The 18,460-nt window shown below is 37.5% G+C and overlaps 1 protein-coding gene across 1 annotated transcript in view; it reads left to right on the plus strand.

The window, feature by feature from the left end:
- Nucleotides 1-18,460, plus strand: part of COP1 (COP1 E3 ubiquitin ligase) — a 139,918-nt gene that overhangs the window by 7,116 nt on the left and 114,342 nt on the right. The window contains exons 4-8 of the mRNA XM_085299692.1: nucleotides 6,300-6,359; nucleotides 8,041-8,138; nucleotides 9,478-9,542; nucleotides 12,469-12,588; nucleotides 14,621-14,689. Coding sequence (XP_085155818.1) covers nucleotides 6,300-6,359; nucleotides 8,041-8,138; nucleotides 9,478-9,542; nucleotides 12,469-12,588; nucleotides 14,621-14,689 — 412 coding nt within the window. The remainder of the gene's footprint in view (nucleotides 1-6,299; nucleotides 6,360-8,040; nucleotides 8,139-9,477; nucleotides 9,543-12,468; nucleotides 12,589-14,620; nucleotides 14,690-18,460) is intronic.

Genomic DNA, 18,460 nt, shown 5'->3' on the forward strand with positions numbered 1-18,460 from the left:
TTTTCAGACAAAATGAGGTTACTCCCAGAAGTGCGAGTGCCGGGTGAGCCCCGGCCCAGCAGAACTGGGCGCCCCTCCGAGGGGGCCTGCCGCGCTGAGTGCTTTTCGTAGCCTGTTGACATCGCAAGCAAATGTTCCCTTTTCCAAGCCAGGCTAGCGTGGAAAAGGGCTAGAACGGTTCCAGCCTCTKGCATGTGCAAAGGCCTCTCTGGCCAGAGGCTAAGTCTTCCCAGTGCCCCCTTACGACCTGTTGAAAAGAAAGTCATTAGGGGATTTTTGTGCTCGTTCAGGTGGTCTGGAAGTACGTCCCCTGGTTGCTGATAGGGGAGGCAGTTGATAGCACTAACAAAACCGATGCAGGTTTTTCTCTGTTGCTGGGAAAGGATTGTAGCTTGAARTAACAGTAGCATTTGTGTCAGTCTGACACCTAAAACCAGATGAGTAGGAAACTTCTGTGGCAATGGGATGGCTTTCCTGAAGGCATTGAGATGCTGTCCTAATGTTCAGGCAAAACTATGTTATGATTGGTTTTCAGCAAAAGTGGTAGGCCAAGGCCTCGCTATGTCTGATTTGAGAACTACTGGAAGTCTGCAGCTTTTACAGAAAGCCCACTGCTAATGGGCCTCAAACCTCCTGACATGAGGAATAGGTTTAATTTTATAAATGGTTATACGTGTATTAAAACGTGAGAACAGAACACGGGGGTAGGTGTAAYATCTGTGAGAGATTAGAAACTAGCCTGGTTGATTGAAAAGTCAGGTATGTGAAAGAAATGGTTTTTAAAAAAAAGTGGATAAAAGTGGGTAACAGCTTCCAAGACAATTTTGTTTGATTGTTCCAGCTTTCAGATGCAGGTTAGATATTCAGCATCTCTGTGGGATAGGCGCTCTAGCAAAAATCTGTAAACTTGATCTTTTAAGTCTTCTAAACTCTCTAGCAGTTTAGATAGGAAATATAATCACTGTTTCTGAAAGGAGAACCTGAAGCTGCTAAAAAGCTAGCCATAGGAAAAAGAGTAATGCCATCTCACTAGTAATAAGTGATAATCTAGAATTACTCTTTACCACTGTAAGTAGCGGTTTGCTCAATAGCAGGATTGGGATTAGAATACAGAAGAGAAGTATAGAAGACTTCCTCTTCTATCTAAATGYGAGGCCATGTTAGGTGGACTTAAGGACACTTGATTTAGGAGATGGTTGTATTACTGCTGTTCACCTGTTTTCTTTTTGCGGGAAATAGTGTCCCTGCTCCTTTGCCTCAGCTGCAGTTATGCTCTGATAGTAGTGGTCTACAATCATCATTTCCTTCCCCCTTCCAGTCAGTTTTCACTTAATGCTTTGTTACTCATAGAAATGAGGGAGTTTGAGCTAAAGGGAGATGAAAGCTCTGGCAATGAGTTTGTGTGTTGAAATGTTTTAGGTTAATTCAAAAAGCTTGCTCTCTTCTTTTCTTTTTCTCTCAGATAAGTTCTGTGCATGCTATGAGAAGGACACATAATTAGCTGAACTCTTCTCAGTGAGGAACACTGCTGGCTAAACAATGTGTGAGAGGAAAAAAATAACTGAATAGTGATCTACTGATCTGGGCAAAACTCCTCCCTCCCATCTTCTTCTTGCTGGTATTTAAGAGGACCAGGTTGGGCATATTCAAGTGCAGATCAGCAGCTTCAAGAGCAGCTAGTGGTTACAACTGTTTTTTTTTTTTTTTTTGGTCTTTCATTGTCATGTACTTCATTGGGCTGTAGGACTTTTTTTTTGCTTATTTTAACATTAGCTTCAAATTACAGCATTATTTTTAACAAAAATTATTTTTGAGATAGCAATACACTTAGGCAGTATGGACAAAAACTYAGCTGAACAGCTTTGGAATTTTGAGCAAGCTCCAGAAGGACAGGTATATGTGAGTTTAAATACTTGATTTAAATAAGCTTTGGATATTTCAATCCGAGAAGCAAAAACTTGCCATTTGCCATCCTCTCTGGTAAGGACACTTTAAGGACACTGCCTGCTGCAGGGAACATTTGATAATCTGGCTGAACATGGAATATGAATTACTATTAGATTACAGCTATAAATTCTGTAGTGGATTCTGCCTCTACCAGACTGAAGTTGAGAAAGAATAAAGAAGTCTGGGCAAGTTGTGCGCATGAAAGTGCATGTGAAAATCCTGTCAATAGAGTTAATGTGCACAACCTCTCTGCCTGCTTCTTGAAAATGCTCTTTCAGCAGCGTGAAGTCTAGGCTTTAACACAAATGTTGGTATACATTGCTAGTCTGGATTGTGAAAGGTTCAGCAAATAGTGTGCTCTCTGGAGTTCTCAAATGTATGCCGTTTRTAGCATATTCCAGCTTCTGCCTGGAAATGCTTAACTCTAGACCAGGAAAGCACRTTATCTGACTTACTAGACACTTTGTTATAAGAGGGAAAACTTTTTTGGTTTGGTCCAGGATGTAGAATTTAAACATAGACTTTGTGCCTCTCTTACAGCAAGGTCTCTTTCCAGTTATCTGGAGAGTATCTGGAGTAGAGTCCTCTAATCAGAGCACTTCCTCCTACCCAGCAGTGTAATTGGCTATGGTTTTTCCAGGCCTCTCAATTAGTGGTTGACTGAACCTCCCTAAAACCAGTTAATGTCTGCTTTGCTTCCTGGACAGAAGGTGTCTTCCTGGGAGTTCTAGGCTCTCTTTTCAGGGACTGTTTCATACCAGTGCTTGTTTTTGAGCTCTGGTATAAATAAGAACATATGACAAAGTAGGCATTGCTTGGTGTACCTCTCAAGGTCTGTATACAGACTCAAATGTGAGAAGCACTATTTTGCATGYCTTGAGATGTCTAAAAGTCTGCATTACGGGATCATGGGTCTTYTAAGAATAGATCTACCTGTTATTACTAATACTAAGCATGGACTGAGTGTAATTTTTCATGTTTATGCTCTTGTGAGTTTCTCTAATACTGGAAGCTAACCCTGGAGGTCACAAAGTAAAAACACAGCAGACTGTTTATGTAACATGTAAAATGATGGCTTTTATAATCTGCTCAATATGCAGTTCAAACATAATAGACAGGAATGGCAGTGTTCTTTAACCTGAGCACATTCTGAGTAAAGTACAGAGCCTGAATTGTGCCCTCTCTTYCTGCTCTCTTCTTAGGCCAAAGAAGAACAGAATGAAAAAACTCTAATGGCTCTTGCTTGTGGTGAAATAGAAGGGAGCATGAAACATGTTTAAAGTTTATCCTGAACACTTAAGCTAGATGTTCAGGTAGCAAGGAGGTAACAATAAGATAAAAACCTTGAGAWTGACACCTTGAAAATGAGTGATAAGAATTAAAGGCATGAACTTGGTTAAAATGTTTAAAAAAAAAAAAAAATACCTGTCCTGCTAGTCTCAACCATGGAGAAACAAAATGTATCATAGAGGAACCTTTGCGATTTAGATGGTCTTAGACAAACTACTATTTAGTAAATAAGGCATCAGTATTTTGTAAAGAACAGTGAAAYTTACTGCTTGCTGGAGTAATTTTGCATCCTTTTTACCTGGCTCTACAGCTTAAGACAGACAAATGGAGAATAACAGCTGCCTCGTGCAGAGAATGATTTTTTTTTGCCATAACTATGCTACTCAATTTCTACGTGTAATGTGAGCCATCATATGTCTCAAGTTCCTGTTTTTTGCTTCTCTCTATTCCTTTCTTAACTTTCCCTGTGTGTTAAAACTAAGTTAAAATAACTGACACCTAGCAACTTTTATGTATTACAACCAGCTTGACTTTGATAAGTATTAAAAGACATCAATCTTGTTGCTACTCGTAAAGCAGAGAGTATTTTGAGGGGCAACAATCCTTAACGGAAACTTCAGGCTCTGTTAGGAATGGCYGTGGCACTTAATAGGTACGTTTGCAGGGTCTGATTGCTTTCTTTCTCAACTGTTTTGACTCTGTCACTTCTCCCATCAAATCGATATGAAGAAGAATACCTTTGGAAACAGTGATCTTGGATGGCTGTTGTGTTAGGGAGAAATCTTCCTGGTTTAGCTCTAATTTGTAATGTCATTTTGCAGACAAAAGAGCATCAAGACCTTCTTGATTCACTGCCCTTTTTGGAGGCAGGGTGTTAAGAATGTACCAGAGAAGGTATCTGGCCCTGTGGGAAAAGCAGTTTTTAGCATGAAATAGAGAGTGGAGCTATGTTATGTGGCATAACAGAAGGAGATGTTATTTATCAGCAGTGGGGAGAAAAATAGACTCGGATGCTCAAAGTCTTTTTTTTTTTTTCCTGTGTATTCTATCAGCTGGCCTTAAAAGAATCCTAATTCTCCTCTTATTAATATATTTATCGTTGGTTAACCTTGTCATAGTTTATTCTAGCTAAACAATGCCTTGAACATAMATAACTTCTGACTCAGAAACAGTGACTTGAACTCCTGAAGTTGCGTGCTGTTCCAGATAACTGATCTGCAGAAGGGGCCTGTCAGGGCAGAGCAGGGGCTAGTGCTTATTGGTTGTTTTGGTAGCTTCTTTCGAGGAAAGAAGTTAGTGACTCAGTTGGTTCAAAGCACAGCATTGCATTTTGGTTGGTTTGTCTTCACATCGTGTTTTAATAGATGGTTTAGTCATTTAGTTGTGGAATATTTAAGACAACTTGGCTTGTATTTCAGGTTGGACAAACCTTTCAAGGCATATGTGTTTTGCAATTTTCTCATTCTGAGGGGGGTTGAGTTGACAGCGATGATAGCTTCTGCAGTCCATAGGTTTAGAAAATATGTATTTATTTAAGAGGGATTTCTTCCATCCAGTTTTAAGATACTAAACGGGGTGACCAATGTTAGCCTCTATAACGGATGGCAGAACGGGAGGTGATTTGTGTGCAGTGTTAGGATGCTTTCAGAACAAAGTGGAGAAACAGAAATGAAACAACCTGCTCACCTAAGCACTGTCTAAGAACTGAGTCTGAGATCAAAACATTCAAAAGACTTTGTGCAAGATTTACTTTTTTTTTTTTTTTTTTTTTTTTCAAGCTTTTTTTTTTAAATTCTTATTGGCAGAGTATGGGAGGAGGATGTTTCTGAAGAGAACAAATACTGGCTAGAACCGCTCTGGATGGAGATCAGTGTATATACTTGTAGAAGTATGAGGAAAGTATTTGGATTCGTGAGATATTCTCTCTGTAAGGACCTGAAAGCAAGGCAAAGCTTGTGATGCAGCTGATGCAACAGTTTTATAGGATACGCTTGTAAAACTRCTGTTCCCAATGCCTCATTAGATAGCTGGTCAAAACCTTAGGATGAGTATTGTGCAATTGCCATCTCTGATTAACTGGTAAGGTAAKCCATGGTAGTACCCACTGGAAACAAGGTATGCCTCTCTTCTGCCTTCACTTATATTTCAAACATCGATAATGAGGCAAAGACTTCCTTCCTTGCYGTTTCACTTATTTCCTTTGTCATTTCTTGTCTTGCTCAAGTTCCTGTAGAACCTTCTCTATTTGCACATATTTCCTCTTCTCTTTAGCTGCCTGCTAGCTCCTTGGCAGTCCCTCCAGAGAGCTAGCTCTGTGGTTTCGAGGACTGCACTTGCTTCCATCATCAGCTTGTCCTGGAAAAAATTAAAGCCCTTGTTTCCATCTGCATTGTTTTRCCCTCTTTATTAACATCCAGGATTTTAACTTTTTTTTTTTAACCTTTTCCTTTGACTTCATAATACTGCTTGATATGTTGGTTCCCTCTTTCAGTTGCACTGCTCCTTTATAGGTATAGAGTTCTTCGGTAGCTTTGGCTCTTTGGCCATTTTCTGCAAGAACACACCCCTCTTTGGCACCTTCTTCTCCACCTTATTAATTCTTATGACTTCATTACTGACCTATCTCTTTTTCATTTTTCTTTAATTGTGCACAACTTGGCTGCAAAAGGGAAGATAACCTAATCTTGGTGTCATTTATAAATATCTTGTTAAATGTGTTAATTTAAAACAGTTTTGTTTAAGTTCAGTTGGGATGTAGATGGATGGTTGGGAGGTTCTTCTATACTTGTRGAGAATTCTCTGGCTTTGTGTTTGAGTAGATTGAAACTCTTGAAAGCTTCAAGAATGAACACTTGATAGTTTCTAACGTAGCAAACTGCATCATAGTTCTGAGTTCAGATAAATGTTAATTGCTGTTTTGATCTTTATCCTGCCTAGTTGTTGTGCCCCCCACCCCATTTTATGAACAGAAGATATTACATAATAGAGATTAGATGACTGCCCTGAGTTAGTTTTTCCCCCTTTCTTAACATAAAAAGGCATCTCTCTAATTTTGTTTTCAGCCCCATCTGTTTTGATATGATTGAAGAAGCCTACATGACGAAATGTGGACACAGCTTCTGGTAAGRTATCTGTACTGAGCAAAATGTCTGTCTCTTACAGTATGTGTAGGCTGACGCATAAATGAATTCTTTCCTTTTCCAGTTTTCTTTCTTTTCTCTCTTCTGTCCTTGCATAGAAGAAAAAGATTAAAATCAAATTTGAACAGATGACTGCCAGATGGTTAAAAAGTGAAGTTGTCTTCATGTTTAAAACGAATGTTGTGCCACCATGTTACTTCCTTTGTAAAGACACAGTGGTCATGAACTGTTGGTGGCATCCAGTACCCAGAGTCATAACAGCTGCCAACTTCTTATCCATAACTGGAGAATGGGGGCTTCTCAGCTATTTTTGCTTATTATCACTTGAAGCAGTAGATCCCACTGCTGGTAAAAGTAATGGATGTGAGTGCTAAGTGTGGGTAGGTGGTCCTTGCCTTTCATGCAAGGCCGTATGCAATTTGAAACAGCATGCACATTGGCTTTAGGAAACCTGTGATTTTTATAGAATTTGAATCTACTAAACTTCTTAGAGTGTACTTCAGACTTGCTTTTTTCTCTCCCCCTTCCCACTGATATTTTTCTTTTTGAAAAATTTTTGCTAGGCAACTGTTACATTGAATTGGCCCAAGGTCCATATATTCTTCAGTATGTTATCTCTGGCTGTCACAAGAAACAAATGTTTCCTGGAGAAGTACAAGAACCCTCCAGGGGGCAGGTGTGGAATTATCTACTCCTTCTGTTCTCAATTAGAGTTTGGAATAAGCTTTGAACCATGAGGTTTTAATGTCCTGTATGCACTGCACTCCTATGGTGTACGTTAACTAGAAATAAGTCTTGTACCTTTTATAAGTAGTAGTATTTTTAGTAGCTTTAAACACTTGTTTCAAGCAGCAGATTCAGCTATTTTTTAGAATATGCAACAGATAAAGTAACAACTGATTTTGTTCCTTACATGGTAACTAACATTTTATTCCTGTGTTTGATGTTTTAATGTCTGAAATGAGAGGCGTTCAAATATCATTCTTTAGAATGAACAGAGCAATATTGTGCCATAGGATGTCTCTTTCAGTAGTTGACATGAAGCTAAAAATCGTCATAAGAGATGCATAAACTTTCTGTTAAAAGTGCATCTTGTGATTTCTCCATCCCTCATATAGCTAAAAATTGAACAGAGCACTTGTGAAGTGCCTTGTATTAATTGCATACCCTGGAAGAACATCTAGGGGGTGGCAGAAAATGAGAAACTGGAAGAAAGGCGTTCCATCTGTGCTTGATTACCCAAAAGGCACAACAGCTTTTAATGCCTCTTGCTATGTATTTGGTTACCCTGGAAGAGTTGCTTCTGAATAACAGAGTCTGTTTTGTTAGCGTTATTTGTGTAAGAGGAGCATAAATTCAAGATGGAAGTGTGATTGAGGTGTTTTCATTGCAACAGTCCTTGGTGAAATAACTGAGAGTTAAGTGCTTAAATACTGCTCATAATCCTTGCCAAGAAATGTAATTGTCTTTTTGTAGTACCACGCTTTTAGTTAATRTTGAAACATTCCGGCTTCAGTGTTGTAGGATCTTCACAATGCAGCTGTTAGCTAGCAGCACAAATAGCGTACCTTATCTATGGTTGATAGTGTTTAGCTTATGTGAGATTTTTCTTTTCCTTGAGGTTTGCTCACTTGTTTTTCTGGATTTTCATTTTTTTAAACAGCTATAAATGTATTCATCAGAGCTTGGAAGATAATAACAGATGTCCAAAATGTAACTACGTGGTGGACAACATAGATCATCTCTACCCCAACTTCTTAGGTGAGCCCTACCTTTTCATTATGTAAGGAACACCTTAGCTGTGATGAAGGTTCACCTGGTTCTGTATAGCAAAAGTAAAATCCACACATCAGCCCTGTGTCAGCTGTGTTTAAAAAAAAACAAAACAAAACACTTGGTTAATAGTATAAATTGTTAGTACCCCGCTGCCTTCAAAAGTGCAGTATGATGATTTATAGCAGAAAGATTCAGACTTGCTGTTGTTGACCTACTATAAAAAGCAAAACTGAAGATGTTTTCTTAGACTACAAGGTTTAAATCTCTATTTACTTTAGTTTTCTTGGACTGTCATCTGTCTAGTAATCAAAAACATGCCTTGTTTACAGAGCATGAACACCAAAGGGAGCTGGTTTACATATGATATTGTTTTGACCTGGATTTAGGTTTGATTGGCTACTTCAGTGAGGTCCATGTCACTTGTGTATGTGTGTAAATTATGTATAGAAAGAATGTGCACACACGTACAAATGCATATGCTTAACTTTTGGTCCTTAAATAGAGGAGGGAAATACTCATAACTGAAAACAGAAATAAGACTGGGATAGTGGGGAGAGAAGATCAAAGGAAGTGTATTGCAGTGTGAAACATCAAAATTAAATGTTTGATTTCCTGTGCTGGGATATTCATTTAATAGTAAATGGATTAGAAACCATAGCAGCCAGAGAATGCTTCAGAAGTAGGCACTTCCGATTTAAGCTCAAGTGTCAAATATAATGCTGAGGTAAAGCTGGGAGTGTGTTAGGCCAAAGAATGTTGCTTCTGTACATCTATTTTTCAAGGGTGTAAGAGTTCTGTTTTGGGGAAAATAGAGGTGGGGAAGAACTTGTATATGTGTGTGTAAAGGGATAGGGACAGATGAGGTTCTTTTCTCTTTACACCATTCACAATATTGGTAGGAAATAAAGCTGTAGCAAAAATATTTGCAAAATATGAAAATAGCAATTAAGGAAAAAAGTTGTTCCATTTGACTATACTTGTTGTCAGGCAATAGTAAATCTGTTAATGTTTTATCTCCTTCATGCTCTCCTATGATGTACTTCTGCCTCAGAATTGAAAAACTTTGTCCAGTAAAGAGACGTGGGTGCTCAGGAAAAGAACTAAAGCAGTTCTGGGAAGGTGTAGGCATTATATTTGCAAAAGGATTTTTTTTTTAAACTCCTTATCCTTCACAAATTTATCAAAAGAATAAACTGGTCAGAAGAGATACTTTTTTTTACCCTTTAATTACTAATAATTTTAACCTTGAATTTATACTTGTGTTTTGAACTTTGAGTTATCTGTTCATTTCTTGCTCTAAAATCCTATTTATTTATTTTCCTAGTCAATGAACTTATTCTTAAACAGAAGCAAAGATCTGAGGAGAAAAGATTCAAACTGGACCATTCAGTGAGTAGCACCGTATGTTCCAACTTTCTTACTTTATATTTATTTAATGGTTCTGTAGAGTGATCGTGTCATTATGTGGCCTAATTTAGAGTAAATTATATTCTTGAGATGATGCTTTAATTTGCTTTACAGGGAATAATCCCAGCCTCAGTAGCATTGGATCCCTTCAACCTTGTTAACTCTAATTCTTCCTGCCAGCCAGTATACATGCAGAGGCAAGCTGTTAGTATAGTTCAGTGTCATGCGATGTACTGAATATAAYCTGGGAAATTACCTATGGAAGCATACCTATTTAAAGGTAATAATCTTCACTCAATATTGGAAACTACAACTACAGTGAGAGTAATAGATGATTAGTGGTGCCACAAACTTGTCTCTTTATGTGAGAGAAGCAGTTTTCTACAGGGAAATTGGAAGAAGGATAATACCAGCCACAAGAGGGAGAAGGATATGTTTAGAGTACTGACATTCTGGCTCTGATCCCAGAGAAAACATTTTGGCTCTATTTTAGACTTTTTTCATGTTAYAGAATTGGGATACAACTTAGCATAATTATTTTTTTTGTTGAAACTCCTGTATTGCAGCAGTAGAAACTCTTGTACGTTAAGATTTAATTGAATACATGCCTTCAAGTGGGAAACTTCAAAACTATTGGTCTTACTGTGTCTGGTTTCCTTCTTTTGCTTCTATAATTCATAAATATACTTAGAAAGTAATATTAAAGATCATGAAACTCCCATTTCTCGTCTGTTGCGAAAAACCTCTGTTGAGTGCTACTAATTTAGGCGCTACACTGTAGAAAATTACACTTTGAGCAGTTGTATGCTTTAGGAAAGAGTGCCTTTAAACGATTCATTGGCTTACAGCTGGTTTTTTATATTTAATATTGAAGGTTTTCACATCTRTTTTAAAATGTGCACAGCTGACCTGAAGACAGCTACATAACTTCTTGGAAATTGGTTCTGCTTTCTCTCAGTAGCACACCTTTTAAAAACCATACCCGTAGATGCGTCTACGTTAGATAACTGCCAGTAAGTGTGGAAATCTGCCATGATTTTATTCTAAAAACAGTATTGTGTCTGTCTTTTGGCAGCAAATAAAAATGCCAACATGTCTAAAAAGAGAAATCKTACTGTTTTACCAACTTTTCAGTGTACCTGTTCTCCTTTTGTAACCTGTCTCAAATGACTTGTCTTAACATCAGAAACATTACAACAAACGAAGCCCAYGCTAACCATTTCTTGGCAATGGATTTGCCTTGTTAATTAAGGAATCATGTTAAGGCATCTCTAAACTTTTCTGAATAGTTTAGCTTGTTCATCAAATTAAGGACACTTGTATATAAACTTTTTTCCTGGTCCTTTCAATGTCAGTTAAGGCAGGCTTCATACTGTATACTGTAAACAAACTGACAACATTTTTATCCATAATGCAAACACCATTTTGGAATCTGATATCTAAGGGAAATGAGTCTCTGAATTGTCCTTTTTCATTGTGTTGGAACACTTGCTTTCTTTAACTTTGCTTATTAAGTCTGACAAATCTGTAAACAGTGTTCCAATTATATTCCATTTCTGCAGGAAATTGTTTTCCAGGGTTGATCCTTTTAATTCTTAAGTCTCTGAAAATGAAAAATTTTTTTGATCTTTAACAATTTCACTGTTAACTTTACTAGTTCAGTATCTTTTTTTATCCAAAGTAAACTCCTTGTGTGGCAGTTCCAAATCAAATGAGAATTTTCTTCCATAAATCTGATTTTATTCTTTCTGTTTTTCTAATGAGAATACAGGATGTCCTAAAAGTTATTTTGGAGGTACTAGTTATTCTCAAATCACTTGTGGACTTCTTTAAAAATTACATAATTTCTATTTTTTCCAGTTGCCTCAGAATGAATTTGAGGTTTTTTTCCTAGTGGTTTCCACAGGTTGTCTGTTGAATGCTTCATAAAAGAAACAATATTCTGTATGGATGTTAAGTTTTTAATCTGTCCAATAGAAATAGTCTATAGCCTCTTAGAAAATGTCTACATTGGATGACATTTCTTGTTCTTGCAAATTGAAATATATTGTTTTAGTGTTTTTAGCTTTACGGGACAGGATTTTTTAAAATCCAGATTTCTTTTTTAGAAGGCCTTAAAGTCTTGGCTGCTTCTTTTGATTCCTAAAGCCTTTTAATGTAAGGCTGTGTTAGCACTAACCTGTTATTCAGGCTTTGCATGCTAAGAGATACTCTTTTTTTTTTTTTTTTTTTAAATGTGGTGACTGATAATAAGAGTAAACACCCTGGGGGGAAGGGGAGATGGTCTGAGTGGTAGCATGTTAACACTGAGGAGTGCTTTACAGTTCTAACAGGTTGAATGGAAAGATCACCCTGCGAGTTCCATCTTCTTTGTTGTTCTCACATTTCTCTTGGAAATACTTTTGAGAGGAGGTAGCATAGGAGAGGGGAACAGAAGAAAGACTGATACTGCCTTCTGCCATTTGAATTTTGCTTGGAAGGCCTCACCTATTACTTGTATAAAAAATAATTAAAAGGTTTTGCCACTTAACAGTATTTCAAGTAGAATTAGAATTCAAATAAGCTTGGATAAATGCACTTTTTTTCTTCTTTCCCATAGAAATATGTCCTTGAATTAGGACACAAAACAGATAAAATTGTGCCTGTGAAATATTCTCTTCATAGCAGCAACTAAGCTCTTGCAAAGGGCGCGTTCTCAAAATATCTTCCAAATAAGATAAATAGTTACACAGAAGCAGTAGAATAAGAGTGGTGTCCTGTACACGTGGGAAGATTGGGAATTCTGATTCTTGAAATCTGTTTGTTGTTTTTACGAAGAATGAAATACTGAAGTGTTGCTTTTAATATCTGTTGTTTGACATAACCGTGGATTGCTTGAACTTACAGTCTCCCCAACATCTCTTCTTAGAATGGCCATAGGTGGCAGATTATTCAAGACTTGTTGGGAACCGATCAAGACAATCTTGACTTGGCCAATGTCAACCTGATGCTGGAGCTGCTGGTACAAAAGAAGAAGCAGTTGGAAGCAGTAAGAAGTTTCCTGTGTCTTAACTAAATTTTTTAATTTAACCTTTGATTAGTTTAATCTTCCACACTATTATCTTTTTAAAGTAGAATTTTATTGCTGAATTAATTACTCAAAGTTTTCTATCACATTTTGGTATTGAAAAGTTGGCAGTCTTAACTTTTGTTACAGCAAACTGCCTAATGCACTGCMGTGTCGTAATTGTGCTTATAGTGTTGCTGCTGGCAGGGTTGTGCAAATGGAACAGGCAAAATGGTAGAGAAAGTGGCAAGCAGAACATGTAAATATGTATGAAGATGTTTGCTAATTGAACAGTGCACTAGTAAATTTTCAGATTTTCCTAAGTAATGAGTTTTATCAAGTTTACCAGTAAACCTACAGTTTGGCCTTCTTAAAGATATCAGCATGAAAAAATGACTGTTTAGTTCTACTGTAATTGGTAGAACTTGAATGACTTTAATCTCTGAAGACTGTTTCTCTAGTATTTAATACTTGAGTGAAAAGTTCAGATGTCTTGTTTAAGAAGTCAGTTTGAAGATTTACATGACATGAAGCAAGCTGCTACTATGATTTAACTGAAATGTAGTTGGTTTGGGTTAGTTCTGTGTTTGGCCACTTCTGGGATGTGTTCACACTATGCTCTTGGTCTCAGCTGATCATTTTCCAATTATAAGAGCTAGATCTTCTAAAGTAAACTGGGTTAGAGAACTTGGCCTCGTGAAGTCTAGGTAGGAGGGTGGATTTCAAAACAGGTGAGGAAAACAACTTTTTTGTTGAGAATTACTTATCTTACTCAGTCTTGCAAAATCAACATTTACACAACCACTGGTTCTGATGGAGGGAAAATAACCCAAAAATCTGCTTACTTGACTACTAGTGTGTCATATAGTATCTTGCTGTTGGGAAACTTGGTGGGGTTTTTTTGTTTGGTTGGTTTTTTTGCTGCTGTTTGACAGTAGATGAGAGTGTGGTTTTTAACTGAAATGACAAACATCAGGGAAGACACAGGATTGAGTGTATGTATGCTTCTGAACAGAAACAAACAAGTCTATTAAGACTTAAACCCCCCAAACACTCCTCCTCACACACACCCCAGCCAGTTAAATTACAATTTAAAAGCATTTTTTTTCTTTCTAGTTTTATGTGCTTTGCTTTCTCACTATAGTCATGGGGATAGGGAGAAAGATTAAGAGACTCATTCCAGAAAAGTCTTTTGCTTCCTAATCTGCAACTGCATTTTTCTCTTTACCCTTCCCTTCAGGGTGCTCATATGCCTTGAACCTTTCTGAGTCTATGCTTGTGGTCCTTTAATAATATATATATATATATATATTTTTTTGGAGATTTTAAAAGTGTCTTAATGTCAGGGCAGAATTAAGGCTATATTAATGCTGGAATATATATTTTTTCCTTCCTTTTCTGCTTTCCTATTTCTCTTGCCACATGAAGTGGTTCGCTGGTTTAKGTGAAAATGCTAAACTGATGATTGAAGAAAATGAGCTAATATGGAAAATCTAGAAAAGGATTCTTCAGTTCAATCAGTGAACTTACCTTTGTCTTGGCTTCTGGAGAAACCTGTAGTAATGTCTTTACATATGCACAAAGGTTACTTTTTGGGAGAGGTGTTTTTTGTATGTATACTTAATGTTTCAATATGTTAATTACAGAAGTGGATGCTAATGATATTCCAGGATAGAAGATGAGTCTGTGAGGAATCTGTATTCCGAAAGCGATTTCAGATGCGTTAGCCAAGACAGTGTTGACATATTAGTAAGCCCTCTGTAATGCACAAAGGAGACCTGTTACAAGGATGTCTTGCTTCGTGTAAAACTTGCCATGAGCCAAACAAAACCCTAAAACTTTTGAGGCAAAGTAAAACTACCATTCTTGTAACTGTGCCTTAAGCTATTTTCTTTTACTCACCTCTAAATGAAAACTGTTTTTATGCTAAGTTAGAATTTGTGTGTAAAATGAATGTTGGTTTTTCTTAAACTATATGGAAGAGTTACACACCCTTGTTTACTGTGCATTACAGGAGTCCCAGGCTGCACAGTTGCAGATCCTTATGGAATTTCTCAAAGTTGCCAGGAGAAATAAACGAGAGGTAAATTTCTTTTTATATTTTTAAGTGGGTAAGGTGTTATCCACTGCTTTCTGTCAGTGCTTTTTTTTTTTTTATTTAAGCAATGTGTTAGCCTGGTGTTACCTCYGGAGAGAGAAAGACAAGGTGTGCTTCTTGGTGGGGGGAGGATTTTAAGCAGATGACACCTGGACTTCAAGGAAGACTAACTATTTGCATGCGACGGTTTCAATTTTTGATCTGTTTTGCCTTTTTGTCACACAGTGTTGGTGAAGCATRTGGGATGAAGGGAAACTGAGGATAGCAGATAATGGATTTGATGTGAATTTGCAGTGTGGAAACAAGGTTTTCTGTGATAGAAAAGTTGAAAGATAGGGAAGAATTGAAATAGCTGTCTGTCTTAAATTCTTTCTTGTAGCATGTGAAATGCCATGATTAATCCATTGCTATAAAAGAAGGTTATTCTACACTATTTCTAYAATTGTGCCTCAAAATAGGGGTCTCAGGGAATGAGAGAGGAATCTATAATGGATATACTGCTTATCTTCCACAAAAACCAAAACTAAAAGGATATGAAAGGAGGTGRTGATTAGGAGACTTGCTTTGGACTGTGACTGAGCATGCTTCACATGACCTTAATTTGTGACTGTTGTAGATTATCAAGTCCCAAAACACGGAAGCAGTTCATCTTTTTTATGGCTTCAGCAGGTTTATTTTAAATGTCATGCACTCAAGTACCRGAAATATACCACAAACCTAAACAGTGGTGAAAACAGCGAAAGGACACATCTTTGGGAGACCCTAGTTTATGATGAAGGATGTGAGGGAGGTGTGGATATAATGTTGCAAGTGTAAGGTGTAATGCAAATTGAACCAAGTAAAGGCTATGGGTGTGGAAAACATACCGTAGTTCGGAATGGTTCAAGGCTCTGGCTGTAGGGTCACTGCAGAGCAAGCTGTTGAGTGTCCAGTGACAAACATCCATGGCCTTCAAACCAGAACCATTAACAAGAGTAATAGGGAGTAACTAACCAGGTGGGAAGCCTGAGTTTAATAGATGCATTCATGGAGTATGGGACCTTTTGGACTAGATCTGGTCTCCCATAGGAGGTGGTGAAAATGCTATTGATTTAAAAAAAAATGCATAAACTTGAAAGGAAAACATACACTAGAAGATATCTTAGTGATCACTGGAGGTGACTAGTGAAGGCCAAATGGCATGCTTCCTTTTCTAATTGTTGTTCAGTATGAAGCGTACTACTTGTTTGAGTCTTCAATGCTTTAAAGCAAAACACTTTCTTAATGTTTCAATTTTAAGCAGTAAAGGAACAAAYATTGCTCAAAACCAGTAAGATATCTTCTGGCTTTCACTTTTTAAATGGTGGTGGAACTTTTTATGGCAACTTAGTCAATAAGCATCTCTCTGAAAAGCCTTTAGAATCTCTATTTTTRTTTTTTTCATACTTACAATGTTAAGAATTATGTGGAGAATGAGAAACTTGACCCATCTTCACTTCAGAACAAATGCAGGCTCTGGCCATTGTCCATCTGCRCTCATTAAACACCTTCCATCAGGATTTGGCGCAGCTGAAGGGAACACTAAGAGGCTGTAGAACTTTTCYGATGGTACTGCCTCTATTTGGGAGGTGAAGTGAGAAGCCTGTGCTTCAAGAGGCTCGTACACTGCTTACCTGGGGTGTTGCTCATTGGGTAACCCTGTGTGATTCAAAGTGCAGGGTGGCTGCTRCTGTAACAATACTGAAAGCTTTTGCTTTCTTCTCCAGTCAAAACTGAGTTTGAACAAATCTCACTGAAGGAGCCATTGATAGCTACCTTAGATTACTYGTTTTGAGTGGAAAGGATGAAAGAGGGAAATGCCATAGCTTCTGTTTTGTTTTGTTTTCCTTAACATAGCATTCCATGATTTTTTGCATCTGGGAAAACTCTTATCTAATCTASATCTGCCCTTGACTTTAGTAATAATGGACAAAGGTGGCGTATCTACGACTGAAGAAACCTGAGTGGGACTGCAGATTCTCAGAATGTGGCTATCTGGACACACATTCTGTCTCAGATCCTTTCTCTTGYTGCTTGTGTGTTCTCCCTCTTGCCAACACTTTGTGATGTTATTTCTTAGCCTTCTTTCTATTCCAGCTTGAAAAGCAGACTGTTGCATCTCCAAAGACCTTTGGGCAGGCTGTCAGTTCTGTCYTTTCCTTGCGGTTAGCATTAGGCCCTGCCATTCATTGTAATGGAAATGGTGACTTGTCAGACTTGCTGCTGGCAACCTTTCTTTTTCACTAGATAAGGATAAGAAAGATAAGAAACAATAGGTGGAAGTGTGGAAAGTACAGATCAGTCAATAGGATGATTTTAGAAGGCTATCAAAACTTCAGCAATCAAGACTCCAGCTGTACTCATAGACTACATTAAGCCAGTTTATGCTGGGATAGTAAACCTGTATTACTCCTATAGATGGCAAGTTTTGTGATGTTACTTCTATCTGCAAGAAGTTCTGCATTGGATAACAAAGATGGTACCATTTTGAAAAAAGAATAAGTTATGTCTGTGGTGAAGACTATCAATACTCAACCTGTGTGGAGATGTCTGCAGAAAGTCTGAGGTGTTAGTCTGGAAGCCTAGAGAGGAGAAGTTTAAGYGAGCATCCTAACATTCCTCTATTTTACTTCATTATCATCAGATCTTTTAAGTACTGTAGTTTCTTTTGATACGCTAATAGGTCACCCTTTAAGGAACAAGGATGGAGCTCAAAGAACATGTGTAGTAATTAGGACACTTCTAAAAATGTATTGGGTGTAGCTATGAGTCTTATGAGCAAACTTTATTTTATGGGGAGAATTAGGAATTGTTTTCTCCTTTCCCTGCTCCTCCCTCTCCTTTAATTATTTAAATCTGATTCTGATAGATGACTGCAGGGTAACTGCAGTTTGACTCACTAAGCCACAGCAAGCTGTAATGTTAGGTTATTAAAAAACTTCTTTTGTGGATGGCTGAGGCTACCTGTTTTAAATTTCTGGCTTTAAAGGGATGTCTGTAACTTTATTTTCTGATATGCTTCCTCATATATTATTGCTGGAGTTTATTAACGGGTTTTATTTATTACATATTGCAAGTTCTTGTGTAGGCGTTTTATTAATACAGATACTGTCCTACAGTTAGTCTACTTGATAACAACCCCTTGAGAGTGCATAATAAGTTGCCTGTTGCCCTCTTTGCTTGACCCCAAAGTTCTTTTTTTTTTCCTCTTCCTGTCACTTTGAAATCGTGACTTCAGAGCTTATTGAAAGGGGCTTATATCTAGAGGAATACTCTATCTTTATAGACTGATGCTTAAGAATTCAGAATATTGCTGTAGTCAAGTACTTTGACAAATGTCTCTCTTGCACTTTTCATCATTTCTCCAGAAGATAAATGTGAGGTTCAGCACCTGCAGAAATTTCCATTAGAAATCTTGTTTTGATGTGTTCATAACTTTTCAAAACATCGGTCTTTCAAGCTGAAATTCACTGCATATATTTTGCACAAAGGTATTTGAATTTTTTTTAGACTTAAGAATTTTGTTTTCTTGCTGACCTAGAGCAATGTGGCAAAAAGCAAACCTTTGGCAATATGGATGGGGGGATCAGACTTGCTTTGAAAAAGATTGAAAACAAATGACTGAAGCTTGAATACTATTTTAAACAAAACTACAGWTTTTTTCTTTTTAGAGGGGAGAACTGTATTGTTGGTTGTCTGTAAGGCAAATTTGGCACGGTTATGTGCTTTTCCATATGT

The sequence above is a fragment of the Rhea americana genome, unplaced genomic scaffold, assembly GCF_003343005.1.
Source record: "Rhea americana isolate MKP2758 unplaced genomic scaffold, rheAme1 scaffold_151, whole genome shotgun sequence".
Classification (NCBI taxonomy): domain Eukaryota; kingdom Metazoa; phylum Chordata; class Aves; order Rheiformes; family Rheidae; genus Rhea; species Rhea americana.